The sequence below is a fragment of the Hydractinia symbiolongicarpus genome, chromosome 5 (genome assembly GCF_029227915.1).
Source record: "Hydractinia symbiolongicarpus strain clone_291-10 chromosome 5, HSymV2.1, whole genome shotgun sequence".
Classification (NCBI taxonomy): Eukaryota; Metazoa; Cnidaria; class Hydrozoa; order Anthoathecata; family Hydractiniidae; genus Hydractinia; species Hydractinia symbiolongicarpus.
Window position 1 is genome coordinate 17,061,168 of NC_079879.1, and position 27,476 is coordinate 17,088,643.

The following is a 27,476-nucleotide window of genomic DNA, read 5'->3' on the forward strand; positions in this document are numbered from 1 at the left end:
AAGTTCAGTGACAGTGATTGGAAGTACATTGCACATTTGGATAAAGTTGTTGATTACAGTTTCTGTTAATTCACTTTTTTAATAATAAGCAATTATTATCAATTATTATTCAAGCCCTAGTTCGTTAATGGTAAGTTGCTTATTAAAAATATATACAATATAGAATATTTTATTTGCATGATTTCCAATAAAGCTACCACCATAATAAGCTTGGCGTTTGATATTGAGCTTGTTGAGGATAGCATCAACTGCTTGCACACAAGGACCATCAGTTTTTTTAAAATTATTTGCTTAACTCCTCAATACGGTTGGTCTAAAATATTGAATTAAATTGAGAATTTTTTTTTGCGTTTGTTTTGAAAAAATTTGTCTTCAAATTTAATATTTATACCTTTTAATCTTGCTTGCTTCAAAGTGTTCAATTCTTAGTTGATACATGTTTTTAATTTTGTACTCATTGTTTGGGTCTCACATTACAGCTGCAATGATGATGTCATTAATCAATTAGATCTTTTCATCGCAGTCTTCAAATTCCTCTTCTTGAGCTTTCTGATTAGGGTTTGCCATTTTGGTTGCTAACGCGATGTCCACACTGTGGCATTTATCTTCGAACATTGTAAAAAATTTTAAAAAAACATCCCAAGGAAATATGTAGTCCAGGTAAAGATGGCTAAAATTAAGTAATAAAACTTGACTGATTAAATATTACTTTATTATCACTAATTATGACTAAAATGTATTTAAAAAAAATAGTTTTGGAGGCAACAGTGATCAAAAATATACAGTATAGCATGAATTTTACTTACCTGGTCAATTGGAATGTTAAAAAGTGGGTATTCAATTACATTGTAGTTGAATTTTGCATTCTTCAAATTGTCACCATAGTCTCTAAATTTTGCTAAATTCTCCTTCAAAGTTTCCAGGGTTCTTACAGGAAATTTTCCACGTATATCCACAGGTTTCTGAATTTCTTCTTTAGTTGCTATGCAATATTATTATTATTATCGGTGTCTCCCTGAATATTTTAAATGAAAATAAAATAAAATAGGATTTTTTATTTTGACTATAATACATTTTATAATTTGTACTTTTTTATATATATTGTATTATTTTTACATACCGTATGCACTGCTTAAAAATTCGTAGTCACTGGAAAGAAATACTCTTACTCTCTGGTCACTAAATGTAGAATATAGGTATAAATTTTAAACATAGAAGTGTTAACTCTAACAAAAATGTGATATATACCAACCCAAATTTGCTGGACTATAGTTTATCAATTTGTTCTGTAAATCGACTTGTCCCAATTTTCAAATTTGATCTTCTATTCTAATGATTTTAAGATACACACCCTAGGTCCTCCACTTTTAAATTCTATGCTGTTATTTATATCAGTTGATTGTTTCATTTTATGATTTAAAACATGTTAGGTGGCATCCTCTATTTCTCTTGGAACAGGAGATCACTCGTCCAATAAAAATACATCTCTATTGAATAATTTGCACTTGTATTTGAACTTGTGGATGTGTTGCACGATATGTTGTGTAATTTAAGCTCATGTAATTTATCCAATGTAAATTTCTCTCCACATTTATTATCACAGTCAACTTATAAACTATTTACCATGTGGTTTAGGTGCAAACTTGGTTTTAAGTTTGATTGGTTGACAAGAGTGATGATGTCATCGCCTTTGCACTTAGGGCATTCACTTTCATCTTGAAAACTTCCTTCAAGAAATATTAGGATGCATTCTTTACAAAATGCATGTTCACATGTGATAACCATTAAAGGTTGTCTCAGAAGATTTCCACTAAGCATGCACAATAAGTCATGTGATTGCCAACGGGTGGAATAATTTAAATTTTTGTCACTAATTTCCTCTAAGGCTTTTCTTGACCGTAACGGCTTAAAAGTACTTGGTCGTCCTGTTTTCTTCTGTTTTGATGGCCTGCCTCCTTTTTTCATACCTTAAACATTTTCACATACAGAGCAAACTTCTGTATGGGGAGACCAATTTTTAGGTTTTAACTGTGTTGTTGTATTCCTATTTTCAATATTTTTAAGTGTGTTGTAACACCGAAAGCAAACATATTTAGGATGAATGTTGTCCACATCCTCTTGGATATGAACAAAAAGTAATTCTAATTCCTTCTCCAATGTCATTTTCTGACAACTCCACAAAGTTTAGCCAACATGTTTTCATGGTTTGTGGCGGCCATTTTATTTTCAAAAAGTAGGGTCTGTTTTAAGTCTTAAAATTTTTAGGAAAAAAGTGAAATGCATTCCAAACATTTTTGAAGAGCTCAAGGTCTGAACCAAATGCTGTAAAAACCTCTTTAGTAAAAAACCTTTGCTGTCGAGATATTTAATGATGTAGCTAGGTCATTTTTTGTGTTTACTTTCGTTTTGTCTTTTTACCGGGTAACTTCAAAACAAAAGCAAGTAAGATGTTTTTTTGGCTTAATTACGTAACCTGGCCTCACTTCTTTCAATTAAAATAGTACATTTCCTTAGTTTGTTGCTTAAATCGCCGTAAAATGCATCAATTTTGGGATAGGCAATCTGACCAAGAATCGGGCTAGATTTAAAAAACAATTGTTCGCGCATGCGCATAATTAAATTCGCTATCCGCGTACCGCTAGACCTAGCGTGAACTAAATGCAATGCTGGGAACAGCAATTTTTTAGAAGTGCATTTGCTCAAAACTTCTTATCCCAAAACTAAGGATTAGATTCTTAAATTTAGTGTTATGCAATTTGTAATTTCGTGAAAACGAAACTTTGCATTTTGAACCTACCTGGTACGGGTGAGGTCCTATAAAATGACCTGTGTCCTTCGTCCTTCAGATACCAGATTTTCTTAGAATTGGATCATTAATTTTTGCACAAAGGTTGAGAACAACACCTTCGAATGTTAAGTTATGATCCTAACGAATAGCAGACCTTTGGAATAGTCGTTTATATTCTATTTAGAAACTTGTCAGTAAAATGGACAATGTGCAAACAGGACATTCCACTAATTGCCTGTCAGGGAAAAGGGCTACGTACCAAAGTAAAACAGCTACGAAATACGAAGCACACCATAATTAAGTGCACAACGTTGCATAAGTCACAATCTTACATGAAGATTATATATACGCTGTTTTAACACCTTAAATTATTGATAGTATTACCTCGGTTTTCTCCTTTTCAGGTTCATTAAAAAGAATATAAAATCGTCTGAAAAACGTCGGACAGGGTTTCCACAAGTCTTGTAGCACAAAATAGTCCTTGGAGAATTCTGGAATTTTTTTTATTTTTGCGTTATACAATTTTCTTAAAATTAAATCTCATAAAATTCAAACTCAATGTGACTTTCTATTGTGTAGTTGCAAATGCAAGTTTAAATAATACATAAACTTACTCATCACACAAAAAAAAATTGATAGGGTGAACGTTTTTTTAAGATGTATCTACACTACGGTACTTCATTTATTGCACCTTCTTACGGTATATACCCTTTCTTAGTACATGTTGCTAGTCTCCTAAGGAGATAAATATCAAGTTTCAATTTACTTCTTTTTTCTAAAAAATTTGATACGTCTAAGTTTTTCGAGGTTTGACTGTCTTTTACCTCATTACTAACCTGCAAATTGAACTTTTATTTTAGCTTTGCATCCAAAACAACCCTGAGGAAGCACGTCAAATGTTACTGCAAAATCCGCAGCTTGCCTACGCATTACTTCAAGCACAAGTTGTCATGAAGATTGTTGATCCAAAAGTTGCCGATGTGAGTTTGCTTACATCGTTTTAAAACATTTATAGCAAATAAGAGATAGCAATTATCTTCTTACTTTCGTTTCAAGGCAATCCTACACCAGCAAAGAGGAGAACCACTACCAATTAACAAATTAATGGATACGGCTGGTATTGGACAAGGAGGTCTAGGGGGACATTCGGCTCCCTTGCAACACGGACCTCCCCCACATAAACCAGATGTGTGGAGAGGAGATGTGCCACCACCACACGACATAGGACATCCCAGGGGTGATATGTTTAGGGGAGATATGCGTAGTCACCCTCCACCTATAAACGAGTTTGGTCGTCCGCCTATGGATCGAGACATGAGGGGACCTCCGCCAGGTAGACTTGTAATTTGTTACTTATGCTTGTAAGCAGTTTAATTTACATAAATGTGTGGCAATGTTGAAGGTCTAACTTATCTTTCATAGTGTCACTCCATGTAAAATCACCTAGTTTAGTAAAAGTTTGCATGTCATCCACCTCAGATTTTGTTTAAATTTAGTACACTTACTGCATTCAAACCTGAAGATTTTAGCTCGATTGTTCTAGTGGTTTCTAAAGTTACAGCACCTTGAAAATTAGACAAAACCTGGCCTATTTGGGGCGCCAGGAGCATTGGCACTACTTTTTAATGATTCCACCTCATAATTTGAGTTTGGTTATGTAGGACAGATAAAAATTAGTACCCATATAAATAGTTGAAGGAGATGTCATTTATTACAAAAATATTAAAATCAATCGGTACTTTAAAAACCTGGAAAGTAGCGTGGACAGTTAAAATTACAGAATAAACTTTGCTCAATTAGACGTTCCTATGTGTATGTCCTTGCAACTAAATTTTAAATTTATTAATTTTTGTGCTAGTAAAAGCCATAAACGTCATGCAAAATGGCCAAACTAATTATATATTTAAAAATTAATATGCTACCTAAAAGATCAAAAGGCCTTTGCATCAAATACTAGTTAACATTTTAAAAATAGTTTACTACCAAGTTTTTTGTTACAGCGCATAGAGTTTTTATAGTCACTGGAACAGTTTCAATGGCTATTAAAACAAACTTCACATTATACTGAATGATGCAGTAAAGGGCAAGCGGACGTATTGGACGGATGCTTGGTGATGAGTGTGATAAAAATACAGAAAAAAAGAATTAGTCAATTTTTGTATGCGGTCTGACTAGTCGTGATTGTATTTTCCAACTGTGTACAAAATGTCTATCAAGAGTGACATTGAAAGAGTACTTAGAGAAAGTAATTCGCTAATAATGATTTTAATTATATGATTGATCAACTGATCGAACAGCCCTTTTATCTATTAACATATTTATTAACAGTCAGCACATCTGAAATCAGGTGAAGATAACATAAAATTCCGAGTTGTACCATCATGGATTTTTGTAGATAATTACAGCTTTCTTGTACAAGATACCATTCAAGGGTTTTCAAGGGTTGGCAAAATAGTCAAACCACATTCCATCCATTTTCAGTCTACTACAAAGATAAATGAGAACAATACGAGTGTGACTGCTACTGTGTTAAATCTGGCCATCTTAAACATGATTAAACCACTGTTTATTGCTTTTTGACTAAGCTACTTCAACACATCTGTGTAAAATTTTCTCCCCTAAGAAAGATAAAATATTTCAGTGATTAGCAGCTTCACAATACACATATTACAAGTCGTTGATTAACTTGATACACCATGAAAGTGAGTGCTCACATCTCGCTGAGCATCACCTATTTGCTACTTCCTATCGTATACACACATGTGATGGGATTGGTGGTACAATCAAAAGAGAAGATGCACATATCTGCAGAAAATAGTTTTGCACATTAAAAACTTTCTCATCCAGATATACCAATATTGCTACAATTCCAGGTACAGGACATTGAAACTATTTTTAACATTCACAAATTCAGCATAAAACTAGTTGAAATTGAATACCTTCCGGGAAATATGTGGCCAGCTTTTCAGGCTGTTGAAGTGCCGGTTGATTTTGATATTTTTGTAAAAAGTGACAACTTCATTGACCATTAGTACCATGTTAATCGACCTATATGAGTGAGAAAAAAACAAAAAAGTTGACTTCAGAAACACACTCCTTTGTCTGTAATTGCCGTCCAAAAAGTCAGCAAAACCTAGGGTTTGTAGTTCCTTAGCTGTTTAAAATAGAGGGAAGCAGATAGCAAAAATGGTGGAAAGGGTGGAAAACCATGGGAACCAATTTACAGCTTTCCTACATAACCAAAACTAAGTATCAGGCGGTAAACATCGAAAAATAGTTTTTTATATCCCTGGCACCCAAAATGGGCAATTTTTATCTCATTTTCAAGTTACTGTAGCTGTGAAACAACTAGATCATTAAGCTGAAATTTTAGGTTTGTTTTAAATTTTTGAATGCAGTAAGTGTACTAAATTTAAAGAAAGTCTGAGGTTTAACATAATCAAAGTTAAGCACTCTTGAATTTATTGTTATAGATTTCCGTGGACCATCTTCGATGGACGAAAGATTTCTTGATGGTCCTTGTCAACCGCCTCAGTTTGATCCTCGCGACCGTCCTTCATTGGATAGAATGCCAGGGGATCCAAGGGATGGGTGTGGCCCTCCGCCACCCCAAATGATGGACCATCGGGATCCACGCATGAGGGTTGATGAGAGAGGGCCACCAAGAGACGAAAGAGGACCACCACCCAGAGGTAAGGTTATATTGTATTTTTAAAAAGAAATTATAGTTCTTTAAGGTCAGCCCTTTTCATTATTGCAATGAAAAGTAAACCACAAAACGTAACTAAATATAGCACACTAAATAATAAGACTTGGAGAACTGTAAAATACGCATTTAAAAAATTGTGTGAAACACATAAAAAATTGTATAAAAGACAATAAAAAATTATATAAAACACGCAATAAAAAATGGTGTAACACACAATAAAAAATGGTGTAACACACAATAAAAAATTGTGTAAAACACGCAATAAAATTTTTTGTAAAATACGCAATAAAAAATTGTGTAAAATACGCAATAAAAAATTGTGTAACACACGCAATGAAAAATTGTGTAACACACGCAATGAAAAATTGTGTGACACACGCAATAAAAAATTGTGTGACACACGCAATAAAAAATTGTGTAAGACACGCAATAAAAAATTGTGTAAAACACGCAATAAAAAATTGTGTAAAACACGCAATAAATGTTTTTATAAAATACGCAATAAAGAATTGAAACACACGCAATAAAAAATTGTGTAAAACACGCAATAAAAAATTGTGTAACACACGCAATAAAAAAGAATTTTCGCTTCCTTTTGTTCTGTATTCTTTTTTATTATAATATCGATATCGATCAAATGGGGTTTGCTTAAAAATAGCGATTTCTAATTGGGCGCTATCTAATGTTTAGATGATCGAATGTTACCCAGAGGTCCACCTCCACCTCGAGATCCGCGTGGTACAATGCCCCCTGATAGTAGGGCAGGTCAAATGCCTCCCGATAATAGAGATTCACGGAGCAGGCCTCCTCCAGTTCATGGCGGGGATCCTAGTTTTATGTCCCCTACCAATCACGTAGGACCTGTTCCACCTGGCCATAACGGGCCACTACCAACACTAAATGGCCCGCCTCCGCCTGGACAGTTTGATCAACGCCGTGATGCTCCACAATTCCCTTCAGGTAACATTACCACTTTAAACACTGTCCTTGATACTTGTATATTGAGGTATAGAATATATACTTATTACACAAACTGCTTGCAGGTATGTATGTTATTTTCCATTTTGTGATCAAACGTTGTTTTCCAAACTCAGTGTTTATGGTAATCCGTATACCTGCATGATTGTAACTAGATCATGGAAAGTGGTATTTCCTTGCTATACTTCCTACGATCTTCTTGCAAACTTTAAATCATTTGTTTTTAAGGGTTAGGAAATTTGTCTGGTTCTGGAGGTTCAGGTGGACCTAATGAAGAGGAAAAAGTGAGTATAACGAAATATTTATTTTTATATGCAAACAACAACAAAAAGACAAAAACAAAAGAACAATTTGTTGTTGTTTTCTTTCTAACCCTGCTCAAGTCAGAATTTTGTCAGACTTCTTTTAAATTAGCTTACTCTCATTTCTATTTCAGCAACGTTTAATCATGCAAGTTTTAAACCTGACGGAAAGTCAAATCAACATGCTGCCTGAAGATCAAAGAGAAAGCATCAGATTGCTCAAATCCCAATTTGCTAACACTCGCCAATAGAATATTTTTTGAGATTCAACACTGTACTCCAATGAAAAACCGTCAACCGGTTCCAATTTTATTGAAAATGTGTGTAAAGTAAACTAAAAAATTGTTTCATAAACCATAATTTTTCGTTTTCTCCATTTTTTGGTTCAAATGCAAGTATTTTTTTTCATAGTTGCACCCGTAACCCGATTTCTTAGATCTATATTACCACTTCTAAACGGGGCGAAGCTAATACAGTCATTAAAATCCCGCATGACCCTTTATGGCAATGGTGCGTATTTAAATGATCACGCGGTGATTGTAGTGTTCACTGACATCAAAGAAAACAGAAAATTGATATAATACGGACAAAATAGTTTCCTAAAATAAAATTTAACCAATATGTCAACATCCTAAAATTCCTCTATCATCCATAACCCTCCATCATCGTTATTGTTTTTGCATGCCAAGCATTCACACAGGCCGGTGTGCATAGATAATCCCTGCATTTGCAAGTTGTTGTTGTACCCTGACTTTCACGAGCAACTGCTAAGGTACTAGTAATGCCAAGAGAGCAGGTAGATTATCTGTTAGAATAAAGGGTAGAAGTCTTCATCTTTTATTTCCCATCCTAAATTGCTGGCTGGTCGTAAATGCTAAGGAGGTTGATGAAATTGGCGCAGTATCATCGTGACAAAATGCGTTCGAAAATTTTTGTATTTCGGTGAAAAAAGGTACCAACGCAAATCAGCTAGTGACAAGATGTTAGATGGTTGATTTGTCCCGTCATAGACTGAAACCACAAACTCCAAAGATTTCAAAGTTTTAGGAGAAGGAAAATTTCCTCCCCAAACCTAATATAACGAATGCATCCAGTACTTTTTCACTTGTTTGATGACGTTTTTTCACCAAGTTTCTTTGGAATTGTTGTGGAAACTCTCAGTTTAGTCAAAGCCAGTAAAGACATAAAAACCAGCAGTATATTGCTGTACTTTGTACCAAGTGTTTTGTAATATGTATTGACATCTATGCCTCGCATCTTTTTACCTTTTCCAATACGGAATTTCGTTGCCTGAAAAACCGTAAGAATAAATTCTTAAAAATAAAATTAATTATATAAGTATTAAGTAAATTAAAAAAAACACTCATCGAGCAAAACTTTTTTTGTCTCGGTGTCCTCGTTGTCTCTAAAGATTTGAATGCGATAAAAAATGATAATCGAGATTATTGTGGAAAGTTTATCATTTCTTGAACATGATAGTTTAGCAGGCGACGTTTCGGGAGATCCTTCTCCCATCATCGGGCAAAGTAAAATGATGTTGCGCATGTATTTATATTAATGCAGAGGATCGAAATTCATAAAAATTAACCAATCAGAAACAAGCTGATAATTACAGTTTACGGTAATTAACATTTACGGACCTAGATGTAGGTAACTACTTCTTCTGTAGGGATGGTAACCAAATCTCAGGAAGTTCATACGAGATGCTGTTTATGTGTTTTTTTACGTGCTACACTGTTGATGGTTTCATTCATCTTCCTGGCCGTTGTTCTGGATTCTCTGTCAATGATTTTCTTCTCATCCCAATTAAACTGATGACTTCTGCTCCAGCTGTGGTCCGCAATTTCGTTTTTCTTCACATCTCCGTTTCTCACTGCGCGCATATGTTCTTGTACTCGTTGCTTAAACTTTCTTTTTGTTTCGCCTATGCACACTGCATCACAATCTTTACACGGGATTTCGTAAACAACATTGCATTGTTCTTCCAGGTTTATTTTGTCTCGTTTTGACAGAGTTTTGTCTAAGAACGAGGCTAAATTGAGTTTTAAGCCAATAAGAATCCTACAGTGCAACAAATTGTTTTATTATCCAAGGAACAATACTTTATTTTAAAGTTTATATGCTATCGAAAGTTATAGCTCGTGCAGCGTAGCATAATGAAGATCGTCTTATAATGCGCCATCTTTGATGTTATTAACGTTTCCCTTTAATAATTACGTCGTTTCTTTCTGTACAATTTTGCAAGCACGTAGACTAAAGCTATATTCAGCAGAACTAATTAATTATTCATGAATTTTAATTTAAAGAAGAATTAATGAGGCTGAATATTTTTGGTGAAAGATAATGTATTATAGTTATAAAATCGTGACAAGTGTGTTATAAAAGAAAAAAAAGAACATGTAGTCTGAAAATAACCTTTCAAAACTGATTATGTAAAAAAAAAAATTGCTGCCACCTTAAAAGAAATTTTCCAAGTTGTTTTCATTTTGTTTTATTGTTCATCATTTTTCAGGTTTGTTATTTTTCTTTCAAAATTGTTCTTATAGAGAAATGAAGTTTATGTAAGTTAAGTTAGCTATGATTTACAGTTACAATAATAATCAAAAATTGAATTTTAAAATTTTAGAATATTCAATGATTTTGTTTCCCCATATTACTCAGTCCACTTTAAAGTTCAGTACTTTTTCAGATTATTGCTAATGGCAGAAATCTTTAAGCCGCAGGGCTTCTTGTTATTCTATTGAAATTATGCAATCTTCAATCTCCAATTTCTCTGGACAAAAAAGTGGCCAGTGGTCAAGGTGCTTCTTTTAAAATGTTTTAACCTTTTATCTTCGAGAAATAACTTGTACCAATACTGTAAATCTCTGTAACTGAAGGAATCCATCTTTTTTGTCAGCTATACAAAAATTAAGTGGATTTTTTGTCTAAGTTTCATAAGCAATATTTGCCCCAAACAGATCACGTCCAGCTAAACACGTTAGTTTCTCTGAAAGAATGCCCATACGACGAACTGAAACACATGGTCAGCGGTTCCGCACGTTTCTTTAATTGTCTTATTTATTAAAATCATTTAAGTATGAATGCTGTTAAAATAGATCAGGTCAGCTCCATGTTTTTTTATAAAAAAAGTAATCGGAAAATTGCGCATGCGTAGACTAAATGTCCGCCTGTAAACTACCGTGGGACACACACACAGAATACGGCTATTATTAAAGAGAAATCGTTAGCCCGTGGAACAATCCACGGGGTCGCCCGTCCTTTAAATTAACACGTTGCAAAAAAGTGGACAAAAATATATCGTATTTGGGTATTGGTGCGCATTTTAAAAATTGTTCCGTAACGGGACGCGGCTTTCGCAGACATACAGACAGAATACGGCTATTATTAAAGAGACTAGTCGTTAGCCCATGGAAAAATCCACGGATTCGCCCGTCCTTTTTATACTGCATTGCGTGCGTCTCGTTACTTGCGCAGCGTCTCGTATGAAGTCGGTAAATTAAGAAGCAATATGGTAAATGATTTGGTTGTTCATTTGAAGGAAGAAAACGATTTTTTAAAAAACGAGATAAAAGAATCTCAAAGTTTGGGACGTTTTGTTACAAGACGTAAACAAAAATAATCATGAAAAAATTAAAAAAAAATCAGAAACCAATGAATGGAACGATGTAAAGAAAGGTCCCTCGGGAAAAATAGAGAAACGATATAATAATAGATTCAGTCTTTCAAATCGGTTTAGCACACTTCAGAACGAACAAAACAACAATAATCACTATGACGCACAACAACTTACAAATAATCAAAGTTACGCACCACCACAACCAAAAAAATCTATAAGAAGAGCAAATCCCGTTATTAACTGTTCTCCAGAAAGAGATCTTTTACAACATAACATCAAATCATCTGAAACCCGTAAAAATAAAAAGAAGATTAGAATCATCAGTGATAGCATCGCAAAACGCATAAGCACTCGAGAGTTCAATAATCATTTGAGAAACAGTGATGCAAGATTTAAAGTTTTTCCTGGTTCAAATATTAAAAATTTGGGCCATTACTCTCTATCAACCTTAGTAGATGAGAATCCAGAAATAGTAGTTGTCCATGTTGGAATAAACGACTTGCTGGATATAAAGAGAAATAAATCATCGGTTAATGAAATTGCAGAAAAAATAATCAAACTATCACGCGTATACATCAATCATGGCGTCAAAAAAGTTTTTATTTTAAGTGTTGTTATCTCTACTCGTATTGATTTTGAGTTTATCAAATCGTTAAATCATATACTTGAGAACGAGGCAACGAAATATGGCTATATTTTTATCGACAATAGTAATATTATGGAATCTTATTTATGGAGAGATGGATTACATCTAATGGAAAATGGTAAAGTTTTGTTAGCTAATAATTTCTTATTTTATATAAATAATTTTTTAGGTCTGGATTTTATAGAATACAATTGTATACTGATTTCTGATAGGATAAGCACTGAACTTACGGCATCCTGTTCTCAGGGTGTAACACATCATGGGGTTACTTCTTCTGAATGCAATAAGGAATTAAATGATCAATTTGAGACTGACCAATCACATGATTCTACATAAAATTTACAAAATTCTCTGAAAAATGTCTGTGATATTAGAATCAAAAATCCTTTCAATCTATTGATAGGATATTTGAACATCAATAGTTTAAGGAAAAAAATAATTGACTTAAGGGAAATCTTTGTGAAATTTGCTCCAGATTATTTTGTATTATCTGAAACAAAATTAGATAGTACTTTTCCAAATGTTCAATTTATTATTGATGATTATGAATTAAGATCTAGAAAAGATCGGGATAAAAATGGGGGTGGACTAATTGAGTATGTAAAAAAGGGAGTGGTTTGTAAGCAAATAAGCATAGCTAACCTTACAAGTAATGAAATTATATGTTCTGAGCTAAACATCAGAAACAAAAAATGGACTATTATCACCCTTTATCGTCCACCACGTCATTCTAATCTACAAAGTTTCTTTGAAGATTTGGAGAAAATTCTAAGCAAAACACTCTCATTTTGTGATAACATCATTGTGATGGGGGACATAAACATTGATACTCATAATAAAAATGAAATAATAAATTATCATTACATAACTTCTCTTTGCGATACTTTTGACCTAAAAAACTTAGTCAAAGACAAAACATATTTTGCAAGTGAACAAGGAATACCAATTGATGTTATTTTAACAAATAAACAAAAGTCTCTTCAAAACACTATGGTTACTGAGACTGGACTCGGTGACCATCATCTGATGATTACAACTTTCCTAAGATCTCATCTGGTAAGACTGAAACCAAAACTAATTGTTTATAGAAGTAACAGAAAGTTTGATAAGAGAAAGTTTCTTTCTGATGTTAAGAATACACGTTTTGATTTTAATGAAAATGACCCTGCTTCAATTTACGACCACTTGACAAAAACGTTTAGTTCTATTATTGAAAAGCATCGCCCTTTAAAACAGAAACTGCTCAGGGGAAATGAAGCACCTTTTATGAATAAAGAACTTAAGCAAGCCATTTATACCAGGTCAAGATTTAAAAATCGATACAATAAAGATCCTACTGAAGAAAACAAGATTAAATATAAAAAACAACGAAATAAGTGTGTTGGCCTCAGAAAGAAAGCCATAAAAATGTATTTTAAAAATGTTATAGATTCTGGGATTGTAGAAAATAAAACTTTTTGGAAAACTATTAAGCCGTTTATAACCAATAAAAGTGGTTTGAACAATGATAACATTATGATTATCAAAGATGGTGCTCAGATAACTAATGACAGTGAGCTTGCTGAATTATTTAATGATCACTATATAAACATTGTAGAAAAAAGTAGTGGAACCAAGCCAATATCAATTGATTATCGAAATTCCTTAGACAAAGGGAGACTAATTAATGAGATAATTAAAACATACGAGAGTCATCCGAGTATTGTCAAAATTAAAGCCTGCCACGAAAATATATATTTTTTTAACTTTGAGGAGGTAGATGACAACACAATCAAAAAACTTTTTACTAATTTAAACATAAATTCCTCTCCAGGTAGAGACAAAATACCCCCAAAGCTTGTGAAGTTAGCTAGTGAATATCTGATTGGCCCATTGAAAAATGCTATAAACAGCAGCATAAAATTGAATATTTTTCCCGATGGAGCCAAACGTGCAACGGTTACACCTCTTGGCAAAGGAGGCAAAGACAAACATAGCATTAGAAATTTTAGCTGTCAGTGTGTTGAATGTATTTTCAAAATTCTATGAAAACATAACGAAGGGTCAAATCATGTCCTTCATAGAATCAAAACTTTCAATATTTTTGTCAGCCTATCGGAAAAACTATAACACACAGCATGTCTTAATTCGTTTACTAGAAGAATGGAAGAAATAACTTGATATGAATTACGTGGTTGGTGCAGTCTTAATGGATCTATCAAAAGCTTTCGATTGCGTGCCACATGATTTACTAATCGCTAAACTTGAGGCATATGGATTTGAAATTAATGCCCTGAAATTTGTCTTGTCATACCTAACAAATAGAGAACAATCTACTCGTATAAACGGACACTACAGTCTTTTCCAAATGATTCTTTCAGGTGTGCCACAAGGATCAATCTTAGGCCCGATAATTTTTAATATTTTTCTTAACGATATTTTTCTTTTTATACCCAGAAGTGACCTACACAACTATGCTGATGATAATACATTGTCCAGCTTTTCCAATTCAATTCCAAACCTCATTAAAATTTTAGAAGGTGAGTCTCAGCAGGCATTAGCATGGCTACATGAAAATAAAATGATTGCTAACCCTGACAAATTTCAATCCATTATCATCAGCAAAGATAGGATAGAAAACACAAGTAGTAAACTGATAAGAATCGGAGATAAAAACATATATTCGGAGGACACAGTCAAACTGTTAGGAGTTAAAATTGAAAATAACCTTAGATTTGATCAGCACTTAAATGAGGTTTGCAAGAAAGCATCTGCGCAACTAATTGCTTTGTATAGATTTAAAAACATACTTCCTTTTAAAGCTAAGAGTGTCTTAGCAGAAAGTTTAGTGTATTCAAACTTTAACTACTGTCCACTTATTTGGAATTTCTCATCTTCAAAATCACTTTCTAGGGTCGAAAAACTCCATAAGCGAGCCCTAAAATTTGTAGATAGCGGATATTCAGAGAGAAAAGAAAAGTACATTTCTAGCAAGAACAAAAGTAACTACATGAAAATTATGCGAATAATGTATAGAGATTTTTAAATCTCTTAATAATTTAAATCCGCCATTTATGTTAGACATCTTTCAACGCAACGAAACAAACACGCCAGTACGAAGTCAATATGTAAATAATCTTAAAACATTGAACTTGAAAAATGTCTTCGCTCATTGGGGCCTAAAATTTGGAATACTTTACCTTCCGAATTGAAAAGTTGTAACAGCCTTAAAAAATTTAAAACGAAACTAAAGGAGTATGATTTCAGTCACTCGGTCTATTTAAATAATTTTTCATAATTTTTTTACATTTTTCATAAAACTTTAAACAAATTTTTGTCGGATTTGATTAGTTTCCTGTATATTTATAAATATGTATTTATTAATTTTTTTTATATCAGGAAGCTATATGTACATAGTTATTTCTCCGACGTTAAATAAATTGAGAAAGAAAGCTAAGCTACCATTTTGTGTGACGGACAGACGTATACGGGTATTATAATATAGACTAGTCGATAAGGCTCGTGGAGAAATCCACTTAGGCAAAAGGCCAATGAAAAGAATAGGTTGCTTTATATGTTTTGCTGACGTCAGCAGTGCATATACAAACAAAAATGTTCTGAAAATCTTACACAAAATAAAAAAAGAACAGCTTGCAAGGTGCAAAATCTAGTTGATAAAAAGTTACAACAACGACACTCACAACACCAACACTCACAACACCAATACTCACAACACCAATACTCACAAAACCGACAGTGAGAACACTGAGAGGTACAACATCGACAGTCACAGCACGGATAATAACAATGTCAGAAATAACGCATCTCAAATATATGTACATCTTATAAGTGATTATTTTGAAAACCCTCAGTATTTTATTCTGAAATGTGAAAAAGGAGGCCTGCAAGACTTAGCACAAATCAACAAAAATAATTTCTTTGCACATTTTAAATATTGTCTTTCCCTTAAAAGCTTATACAAAAATATGAAAAAGCCATAGTTAGGAAAACATCAAATTTAAATCTAGAAAAATCAGTCACTTCGGTTGCATACCATCCTCTCCCACAAAAATTTACAGAAATTTAAAAATCAACGAGTTACACAAAAAAATCTTTTTTAGTATGATGATCCGTATTGCCCTTTACCAACAATTTTAAACCTAAATGTCAAAAAATCAATGAGCAAAGAATAACTTGAATCAACAAAGATCATTATTTTGGAAACATTGTATACGGTCGGTTCGTAAACAAAAGTTTACACAAAATGTAAAACAGATCGGTTTTTGAGAAACACGTCTAAATCAACAAAAATAAGTTCATTCAGCATGTCGTGTATTGCCATTTCCCAATAATCTTGCACAAAAAGGTTATGAAACACATCAAACTTTAGAAATATCAATCATTTCAGTGCATTCAGTCCTCGCCCATTAGATTACAAAATATAAAACACAAAAAACAGTTTTTCAGTGAGAGCATTAAGTAATTTTTTTATCATCAGAAACATTTATCCTAGAAGCACACACGGATTCGAAGGCTGTCGGAGACACGCCGGCTCCTCGGTGCAGCAAGCCTGACGATTTAACCATGTTTCGGATTGTTTAAACTGTGTCCAAGTGTAATTTTTTCGTCAGGCTCAAAGCCTTACAAAACAACATGGATATTAAGCAATGCACGCAATGTAAAGTCAGGTTCTGGAATGGGCAGCCGACTAAGACATGCATCAAGTGCTTGGATGTTGACAAGGCGTTAAGAGAACGAAGCAAATGACGCATGGTAAGTGAAAATCCCAGCGCAAAGCCTTTGGAGGTGGCCATAGCTGTCCTTGCGGAAAGCAAACGCGTAGCTGTAGGGAGAATGGCGGTGGTGCTTTTTTCTCCTGTGGTAAACGAAAAACGCTATACCCTAAGCCTAGAGAATCATCCTTGTGTCCTTTTGGTATGATAAAATATCGATGCCGTATTTGTAATCCCTTAAGCATTGCAAGGAGCTTTCTTCTTAAGAGTACCTTAGATGCAATATTGACACGCTTCGAGGTCATATAAAAGAGCACTTCGTCAAAGGGATGTTTTGGAACAATCAAGGCGAGGCTCAAAAGACTCCTGTTATGTACCGAGAAAATGGTAAAGAACCATCACTTGAAGTGGCCAGAAGGCTGTACTATACAAATACTCAGCCTATGTGGGCATGTCAGAATATGTCGAAGTGTAACCGTTATATTACAAAATAATCATACAAAGAGTTTTTTTTAAGTATAGTAAATGACAATTGTTTCGCCGTATGGCAAGAAGATAATCGATGTGTTCACGAAACTTTGATCGACCTGCGGCCTAATTTTAGATATGCCCTAGCAAGGAAGAAGATTTTGGGGATGACAAGACCCTCTGCAAAATTAGACATGGACGTTGTTTTGAAAATGACTTTGCCGCAGGTAGAGCAACTCGGAGAATGGCTGTGAAGAAGGAGTGGATTTCAGCAAGCGTTGTGCCTAAAAAGCCGTAGGTGTTACATGCATGGTTTTGGTCAGTCTTTATGGTTTACCAAAATTAATAGTCGTAATACAACAAACAATATGACAAGCAATACGAAATTTTCTCCAGTTGGAATAATAGACGCTGCAAAATCTACGTGCGCGGGAAGGATACTTCTGGATTGCGGAATGTTGACGATCACACCTTTTCCACGGCTAGGAAAAGCTGTGAAGGTACCAAGATGTCTCTCTTGCTAAGAGACACTGCCGGGCATGACATGTACGTGAAGAACGTGTTTCCGGTCCTCGACGGGTGAGATAAGGAGGCGTACAAACGCAGCATGACAATTGTTAAGGGCTCTTGCTGAAGTATCTCTCGTGCAAAATAGATTACGTTCCCGCCGACTGCATGACTTGAGCGAGAGTGGTTACCACAAAAAAATCTCCGGGCTTGAAAAGGGAAAGTCTGTAATAGAATATGTCTGCGAATGTGATCCAATTCAGCACGAGGAGGGATGGGGGCGTCGAGGTTGCAAGTTTCAGGAGGCTGCTGAAAGGCATTTTTTGCGAGCGAGAAACGAATGTCTCTGAGAGCTGAAATTCTCCATCCCCATGCAGGCGGCGGCGCAGGTGATTCTCATACTGCGCAACAACTCATCAGCACCTGTAGAGTCCCACAGAGTGCGTGAACGAAAGGTCTTTGAATAAATGACTACCACCGGAGTTATCATCGCAGGAGCAGCAATCAGTGCACTTTCTGGCACCAATTTTCTATTCAGTAAACTTTCGGGGAACGGTGAGGAAGAACGCAAAAGGCACAACAAAGCCGTTCAAAAACTACAGACTGCTCAAGCACAGTTGACCAAGGATGGTCAAGCGAAGCTTGACCGATTCTCTGAAAAACGTACACAGCGCTCAAGGCAGGCGCAGATCTCGCCGACTTGGAGGAGAGAATGAGAAAGTACTTCATTCATCCTTGAAAAGGCTCCAAAGCTCTCCGTCTTCCACGTTTCTTCTGAGGATTAGAAGAACGATGAACACACGTTCATTACAGCGTCCCTAGCCTTGTTACGGTACGCCGTCTACAAGCACAGCTGAGCATAACGTGTTACAAAAACACATTGTTTTGTCATGAAATAGAGACATAAAAAAGTGCAAACGGCATCTGTCCAAGAAGCATAAAAGCCAGAGCATCTCTGGACTGGATAAAAGTCATCAAGATGCGGCCCTTAAAGATCGACTACCCTCAATTCAACGTAAAAGCCGAATGAAATGCATCAATTCGATCTGCTCTATATGCCACACGACAAAGTATACGGCAACACGTACAAATATATCCTGACAAGAATCGATGTACTGGTCATTTTTGTTATTTACAAGGAGTCAAAAAAGCCTCGACATATCGATGTGGAACATCCCTTTGAAAATCTTCTTCGTGTAAACTAGTTGTGGTGAAATTTGTGCGTGTCAAGGACATCTTCCTTGACGCGACACCAGGCATGTATGGATCATATAGTGGTTATGTTCGCCAGCTCGTAAGGAGCATTCTTATCCACTACGCAGAGGACAGTGTCTATGGGGATTCGATGTGGAACATATTCTTGTTGCAAGTGTTCTATTTCCTTATCCTTCTCATCAAGCTCTTGGTGCAACTCTGCATTCTTCTCTTTCTAAATTTAAAGCTCATCTTCCAGTATACCAATCGCTGTGTCAATTTTTTAATGCCTTCGCGCTGCTCATTTTGCACCATCCAGTGTTACAAATAGATTGTGAGGGTTAGCATGCTTCGGGCGCTGCAAGGGTTGGTTTAAATCCAAACTATTGAGCTCACGCCGGGGCATTGTTTGCTCGTCTCTTTATATTGTCGCAATATCACGGATTCCCAAAAATCTCCCGAGATCTGGACGTTTAAATCGAGGTTGAGGTCAAGTGTTGATTGTACAAGATCTCGACAATTTCGGCAAGTACGGCATTGAACAGGGTAAGTTGAGAAGACATCTTTTGGCATATTTTAGGAGTCCAATGGACAAATCTGTACGACTGCAAGACTTACTTAGCAAGCTCTTAGAGGTGCTGGTATGTGTAGTTCTGACCAAGCCAAAAATGTCTTGGATGATCAGAATTTAATACATCCACTCTCTCGAAGCCAACAGTAGTAAAAGATGGCATTCGGAGTCTCTGCAAGTATCACAATGTAACCATTGGGGTAGTCAACAAACGTCTTTCGAATCTTTTTCGGCACATAACCTTGCTGGCAACTGATAGTAACATACGGGTAGGCGCTGCCGTTTTTTTTCTGGATTATTATCATACCGTTGTCTTTTTGAGGTTTTTCAAAGCCAGTCACGGTGCGTCGTCGTAGAAACGCGACCTGATTTTGGAGAGTCGCAGACCCTGCACACCTTGCAAGGAAACAATGAAGCCCAGATTTTGTCAGTGAAATCGTGTTTGACTGGGTGTAGACAGATTTGTCTACACATTGGAGGTCATCGATATCGTCACTTAGCCGCATTTTGTACTTATAGACTACAGCTCTCCACATACCCTGACGTAGAGGGATCGGACTTGCTGCCTTAGAAATGGTTCACGATTGCAAGAGGCATCTTTTCTCTGCGGAAAAATCCATCTGGTATTTTACACGCCGATCACTGGAAAATTTTATAGTCCCCTAGGTGCTTCAGTCGTACATACAAACAAGCATGTTTCGACTTAGTTAGCTGAGTCTTGATGGGCTCCCAGTCATTGATAATGTTGGTTTCGTCATCGATAAGTTTCATGTCCTGTCTCCCATGAGAGTAGCAGAGGAAGAGCTGCTTTTTCTGCTTTCGGAGGTTCTTGGACAATACTGTATAAGACTGTGTAAACAACCATAAACTATTCTTTCTGTGCCTCCCTCAAGTGGCTAGTTCAAGCAGATACTGTCTTCCCTTGTCGAGGTTATCGTGCACAATCATGTCGTGGACGATAAAAAGTGTCTCTTTACCACCCAGTAAACTCGAGAGTTTATCGATCCAGTCAAAAAGTTGATCTTTGGGATTTATGAGGAAGACGTAGTTATCCTTCCAAAGAGAGGTAAATAGAGTTTGTAATCGTTTTCGAAAAGGCCCAGCATGCGCTTGATATTTTCACACGAGGTAGGGCCGCTAAATGGCTGTATGAGTGTCTGTCACAACATCTAGGGTCAGAATGTTCACCCACCCAATACACTTTCCCGTGCAAGCTGGCTAATATTCAGCCGGGCATCGGAAAGGAGGTAGACATAAAAGCGGATATTACCGGTATCACCAGCCTAGTGATGTACAGGCTAATGCCGTCCGACATTATCTGCAGGAAGCTTTTGCTATCGTGGAGTATATGGTTCGTCTACAGAAGTCTACAAAATGCACATATATCTTGGTCATAAATTGCCCGATCATTACCAAAGAAATTAACAATTTGCTCAAAATGATAATTTGGGACTATGTCGTGTGAGTAAAGTTTATTGGGCTTGCCTTTGACAGTGATTTTTCTTTGACAAAGACTTTTTCGATGTTGGGACTGCAGAAGACTTCGCTTACTCCACTGTTCGCTTTAATCTTGGCAGGGTCTACGTACAGTAAAAGGATACCTTTCAAGCACTTGGCCGGGGTATCCAGCTGCAGATTATAACTCATACATTTCTTCTTCAAGATAAGAACATTGCTATGGAGTGCTCTTTCGAAAGTTAGTGCTAAGCTACTATACCGTGATACAACAACACTTGCAAGGCCTTCGTAGTTTACTTTGTCAAACTTGAGTGCAATATTAGTTATCTATTGTCAGCAGGCTTTGCTGCAGTAGATCACCTGTACCCTCATCGTTGATCACGTCTAAATACGCTGCAAAATGGAAAACAAACTTAAGGCGATCATGTAGTCCTGGTTGGTAAAAAGGCAGATCCCTGGTGAGCACAAACATTTTCCACTTTCACCTGGAGCGCTCTTATATTATCATTGGGATTTATACCCTCGAGTATAAGGTTATTTTCGCGTTCGAACTTGGGCAGCCACAAGTCCCTGAATTCAGCAAGCGCATTATAATCGTCGATGCTGTGGACGTTGTTACCGTTCAAGGTGATACAGAGATTCTGTACTCTTCCCGATGTTGCTATACTCTTCCTGATGTTGCTTACGATTGTACGTCGGGTATTTGTACCAATCAGCTCAAGATCGAAAAGGAGCTTAAGACTCCCTCGTAGGTGACATTGTTCTGATCCATGTTAAGCTCGTCCACGTACAGTCGTACAGTCTTCGTACTGATTAATCGTGCGTGGTACGTGGGACACCTTCATGCACGTCTTCTTCGCTTTTATTCCCATAATCGTTGTATTCTCTTGATATGGAGTAAGCTTTCCAAACATACTTGTCAGCTCATTTAGGGAAAAGTGGTTGTAAAAAGTTGGAGCTCGTAAAAGCTAGTTCTTTTCTTCCTTACTCCATATATATAAATAAGTATATCTGCTGGCTCAGTAAAGTAAAAAATTAAAAAAAAAACTGCTTCTGTGTCTGAAGGCCAATAATTTCAGGAAATAATAAAGAAACTTCGTATAAATAACACACTTACTGAAAATTTATCTGCTTGAACGGATAAAAAAGGGCTATGCCACCTTAACTGGTATATGTGTTTTTCACTTTTATTTTTACTTTTATTTTTCACCGACCAGTGAACCTGTAACGTGATCCACAGACCAAATTCATTTTCGAAAAAAAATTGCATCTAGTATTTTTTTTCATCCAGAACAGCAATCTCGACCTTGATCATTTTTCAAAGTTTCATGTCATGTTTCCACTTGTACGTAAAGCAGCACCATGAAACTTCAGAAAGGTTTGTGGATAGGTTTCTAGCTGTCTTTGGATTACCAAAAATTATCCATTCAGTCAATGGCAAATAGTTTGTAAATGGTGTGATAAATCGTGCTGCTGCATTATGACAGAGAAAAACCACGTTCGTACAAGCTTTATGGATTCTGATTGTAATTTTGTTCACAATTTTTTTCTTACTTTTTTAGTGTTCACGAATAAAATGTGTTACTGGCATAATTTATCTTACTTTTATGCGTTTAACACTTTTCCCGTATTAAAGAGTCCCGACAATATAGTGCAAGCGTTTATCACCGTGTTGTATTGTGTAGAAGAGCCACGACAGTATGGGACAAGCTATTATGACCGTCCCTATTGTCCAAAGAACCCACGACAATATGGACCAGCGCCCGATAATATTAGGCGGAACAGTTTTTACGGCAACATGGCACAGTCAAACAAAATGGGTCGGAACACTAGCTAGCTAGCTATAAATAATATTTAACTACTTTTGATTATGTATTTATCTTTTCTATCACAACGTATTAAGACTTCTTTCAAAAAGTTAACGTTGTTACTTCTATACATAGCTACCCGTTTCGTGATATTTCTGAAAGTATTATTAAAACCTAACTTCTCAACAAAGATGTTAAAAAAATTGAAAGCAAGGCATGTTCTGAATCATCTCTGAATAAAGGTTTTACTACGAATTTACTCATAGCGTGGCGCTGGATGATTACTGAATTTTGCCGAGTGTCATGCTATGAGATATCTCATTCAGGTTTTCTCGTATGTTGGCATTGGGCACCAATGAATACTGACCGACCACTTCACTACGAGATATCTCGTACCTTCTGGTAAACCCTCAGTCTTTGAAAAAAATTCTATTTGAATTATTGTCGAACGTATTTTCAAACTTTGCTTTGCACTATTTTTTTAAACGTATTTTCGAGTATCGCATTTAAATTCGAGCTGGATAACATCGTAAGACATTAATTGTGTCTTACGGTGTAATGGCTTCCCAATCAGTATAAAACTTTGCAATAGCTGAGTTAAAAGAAGAAGAAATTAAGAAGATAACAAAATCTGTCATTAGTCTTACAAATCAAAATATATACTACCTTTTACACACAGGAAAAGTGGCCAACAAGTAATGTCTTACGATGAAATCCTGAGCCTAATCAACTACTTAATTTTTCTTTTGATGAAAATCTAGGTTTAAAAATATCTACAGTATCCCTGAAGCAACCAATTGATTTTATGTATTTATTTATGACTAAAGACTTGATTGATACCATGGTAATGGAAAACAACATGTGTGCTGAAGCTGAGATTAACAAGCTAAGGCCTTTACGAAGAAGTTCTCATCTTCATCAGTGGAAAGAGGTTTCCTCTCAAGAAATGAGATGCTTTATAGCGGTAATGCTCCACATGGGTTTTTTAAACATGCCCACAATAGAACATTATTGGTCACAAGATATCTTTTACAACTCTTCTTCTTCGTCAAGAGTAATGAGTCGAAATCGTTTCCAGCTAATTCTTCGATTTTGGCATTTTTCTGACAATGCTAACAGTATTGGTCGTTTAGAAAAGCTTGGCAATCTTCTGAAACATTTCAACTAAACAATGCGGAGGTTATATAATCCTAATTGAGATCTATGATTGGATGAATCAATAGTTTTATGGACAGGTTGATTAATGTTTTGTCAATGTATCAAGAATAAAAAGCATAAGTGTGACATTAAATTTTATGAGCTTTGCGAGTCAAATGTCATAGTTTTGCGTGGAGCATCTACTGTGGAATGCCATATGCAGACCCGCATTTCTTAAGTCAAACTGCAGCTATATTGTTGAACCTAATGAATGATTTCTTAGACAAAGATATACTGATAAAGCATCAGACGAAGTCATCGACAAGGTGTACTCTGAGTACATTCAGCGTGAAATCCAGGAAAAAGGAGAGAAGACTGCCAAGGCACTGTCAATTCATGCCATAAGCATCTACACCAAAGCTGTCAGCAACATGGTGTCTATCGATAGTCCCGAAGACCTGAGGCAAGATATCGAGGAGCACCCCATCATCAGGGATAGTATGGCTGACTTGAGGATACTGGTATGTTCCGCTTTTGGAAAACTATTGACACCCCTGCTTATTGCTGCGCACACGATTAATCACACCCAGCTCAGTGTGATGATCAAAAAGAAGCGACCCTTCCTACCAACCAAGTCAATAAACGATGAGTCGTAAAATAGAGTCGCAGCGCACGCTACGTCGTCCGGTGAAAACTTGTTTTGATAAACCTGAGGTTCATCAAAAAATGATGGAAGAGAACGGCAAAGCTCGTAGCAATAAATGCACGCAATGCAAACACCTTTTATCTTTGAATAATTTTAGGATCGACAAACGTAACGGTCAATTGACGAACATGTGCATCAAATGCCTCGATAGTGCAAAGACGTCAATGGAAAGAAACAAATGCCCTCATCAAAAACAGAAGAGTCAATGCAAGGACTGCAAGGGTTGCCCTCATGAAAGAATAAGGTCCCAGTGCAAAGATTGTAAGGGTAGTCAGATTTGCTCTCATGAAAGAATAAGATACATATGTAAAGACTGCGGAGGTGGAGGGATCGGCAAGCATCAAAAAGAAAGATCCAAGTGCAAAGAATGCGATCCTGTCGGACATCTCGCTAATATTGTACGCAGTCGAACGCGCGAGGCTCTAGGGGCAAACAAAGAGCTGGGCTCGCAGGAGTACCTCGGGTGCAATACGGATACACTACGGACCCATATTGAAGCCCAGTTCTTGGAAGGCATGAGCTGGGAAAATTACGGTGAGTGGCATATCGATCACAAAATACCATTTAAATATGTAGAAAATGGGGGTGCTCCGTCGCTTGATGAAGTAGCGAAAAGGCTCCACTACACCAATACTCAGCCAATGTGGGCAAGCGAAAACATTGCAAAAGGCAACCGCTTTGTCTCAAAATAAAATGGGTGAAGATTCTAATAACCAAGTAATTACCAAGAAAAACGTGGGTCCTGTTGCTGCTGGCAAGAGACTTGCCGAATGGAACCGCAATAACAAGGCCAACCTGAAGAAGAACGTAGACAAAAGTACCTCGCAAGAGGGTCAGGAACCTGCCACAGGTCCCTCCAAGTACATGGGCAGTGGATATATCTATGGCGCTGGGGGTCTCGTTGCTATACTCGCCTGTGTGGGAGGGGCATATTATATTTTCCGCAAAAAGCCTGCAACGGATCAACAGCCTGCTGAAACACATGCACCAGAGCAGCGTCAGATATTGACATTTTTCACATGCGATAATTATATATAATATAAATGAGCGGCAAAAAGTATCAAAAAGAAGTTGTCGATTCCCTGTGGGGATCTGCCAGACTAGTATCCTATACTATTGTCTTGGCACTGGGTGCAAAAAAAAGCGCTGGAGGTTTCTAGACCAGGGGCCAAGATGGACCTGGAGGACGGCTTAAAGCTCGCTGGATATATGACAGGAGCGATATTATTCGATGATTACGCGATAAAACAAGGTTGGTATAAGCGTTCCATGATGCCTCCAAAATAGACTTCAAGGTTTTGTTGTCTGCCCATGGCATACAACAAACATGGTTATTGATATCGTAAAAGACCCTCATACAGCGATCTTCACCGGCCCGACAAGCTGCGGGAAAACCCAAAGAGTGTTGGATTTACTCTATAAAGAATACAAGGGTTACTTCCATAATATCGTAATCCTCTGCCCCACCATCCGCTGAAATAAGACCTATCTCGATAGACCCAGTCTGCGGCAATATGACTATGTGTTCCTAATTGAGCCGGGTGATCAACTATTTTACTGGATCGAACAACTATCAAAGCTCCTGGCAGGGGAGAAGACGTTGTTTATCGTTGATGATATGATAACCGACGAGAGTATGGATAAGAAGCGTCAACCTCTGCTCGAGCTCCCTGTCTCGGGGAAGCATCGAGGACACAGCTTGTGGTTATTAACGCAGAGTTATACGGCATTACCTAAAAATCTCCGTCGCCAGAAAAAACAGCTGTTCATGTGGTACCCTTCGGAGCGCTCTGATGTGAAGCTCATCAATGAGGAAACGAATCAGATAGATGGCTGGAGATCGATCAATGCTCAACTCAAAAAGTCCAAGAATGCCTGCCTGTGGACCAGACTTGAGCACCCTCGGACCTGGAAAGTTTTGGAGTAATTTCCAACTAGATAACTCTATTTATAAATCTGACTTCTATCAACAGATTACATGAGGAAAAGAGAGAATTAGAAAAATGGTCAAAGCCTGTCATGATGAAATTTACCATTCTTTTACATGCTCCGGAGGTACTTCAACACCCTCGGGTACTAGCATAAGCTCCTCAACCACGAAGCTTCGATCGGGCCCATCTACCAAATAGTAGAGGGGACGGGTACCAGTTACGATACGGTCAAGTCTATACGTCTTTTTGCTCCACCAAGCATCCGTTGCACGTCTTTTTTGATCACCATGCTCTTCTCCAGGCCGCAGGAGCTACAAGTAAAGACCATCCTCAGGCAGAGGTTTTTCTTCAAGATGGCCATCGCTTATCGCAAGCGGTACTTCATTAAGCTTGCTCGCTTTCGAAGGTTTCATACCAATCATGACAGTCTTGGTATTGTTGAGGCTTTTGACAATGGTATGCAGGTGCTTGACCCATGTGGTACTAGTTTCGTCCGAGGCAAGCTCTTGAGCATCTTGGGGTTTGAAGAGCCTCTCCGCGAGCACCTTGTTATAGGACTCGACGAACGCCGTGAAAGTGTGGTGGTATTTAGTAGTTGCACGCTTAATCTCAACACCTTTGCTTTCTAGCAGCTTTGTCACGTCCGACTTGAGCTCTGAGCCATTATCACATTGGAAGGTCTTCGGATAACGGAGAGGTCCTGCTTTGTAAATATCCTTGAGCATGTGAGCGACTTTCGGCGACGCTGGCTTTCTTCGTTCTCAAGGGCCTCGCTACCTTATACCTCAAAGCTACATCAATACCCGTTAAAATGTATTTGTAGGTGTTGCCATAAAGCTTGTCATGGGGCATGTAGAGCAAGTCAAATTGATGCATCTCGTTGGGTTTCGTGATGGTGAAATGTGGATAATTGATGCGCTTGGGGCCTTTGATATGTCTGAG

General features: G+C 36.8%; 2 protein-coding genes across 3 annotated transcripts in view; both read left to right on the forward strand.

The window, feature by feature from the left end:
- The window catches only part of LOC130645014 (cleavage stimulation factor subunit 2-like), a 37,943-nt gene extending 29,806 nt beyond the window's left edge, over window positions 1–8,137 (forward strand). For both annotated transcript variants that reach the window (XM_057450854.1, XM_057450855.1), the window contains exons 5-10: window positions 3,649–3,768; window positions 3,845–4,121; window positions 6,262–6,480; window positions 7,188–7,457; window positions 7,704–7,759; window positions 7,912–8,137. In XM_057450854.1, the coding sequence (XP_057306837.1) occupies window positions 3,649–3,768; window positions 3,845–4,121; window positions 6,262–6,480; window positions 7,188–7,457; window positions 7,704–7,759; window positions 7,912–8,028 (1,059 nt within the window). In that variant the 3' untranslated portion in view covers window positions 8,029–8,137. The remainder of the gene's footprint in view (window positions 1–3,648; window positions 3,769–3,844; window positions 4,122–6,261; window positions 6,481–7,187; window positions 7,458–7,703; window positions 7,760–7,911) is intronic.
- Window positions 8,138–10,856: 2,719 nt separating this feature from the next.
- LOC130646009 (uncharacterized) lies at window positions 10,857–23,954 on the forward strand. Its single transcript, XM_057452140.1, has 3 exons — window positions 10,857–10,880; window positions 11,353–12,160; window positions 23,522–23,954. The coding sequence occupies exons 1-3, from the start codon at window positions 10,857–10,859 to the stop codon at window positions 23,926–23,928; spliced, it is 1,239 nt and encodes a 412-aa protein (XP_057308123.1). The 3' UTR covers window positions 23,929–23,954.
- Window positions 23,955–27,476: the final 3,522 nt, after the last annotated feature.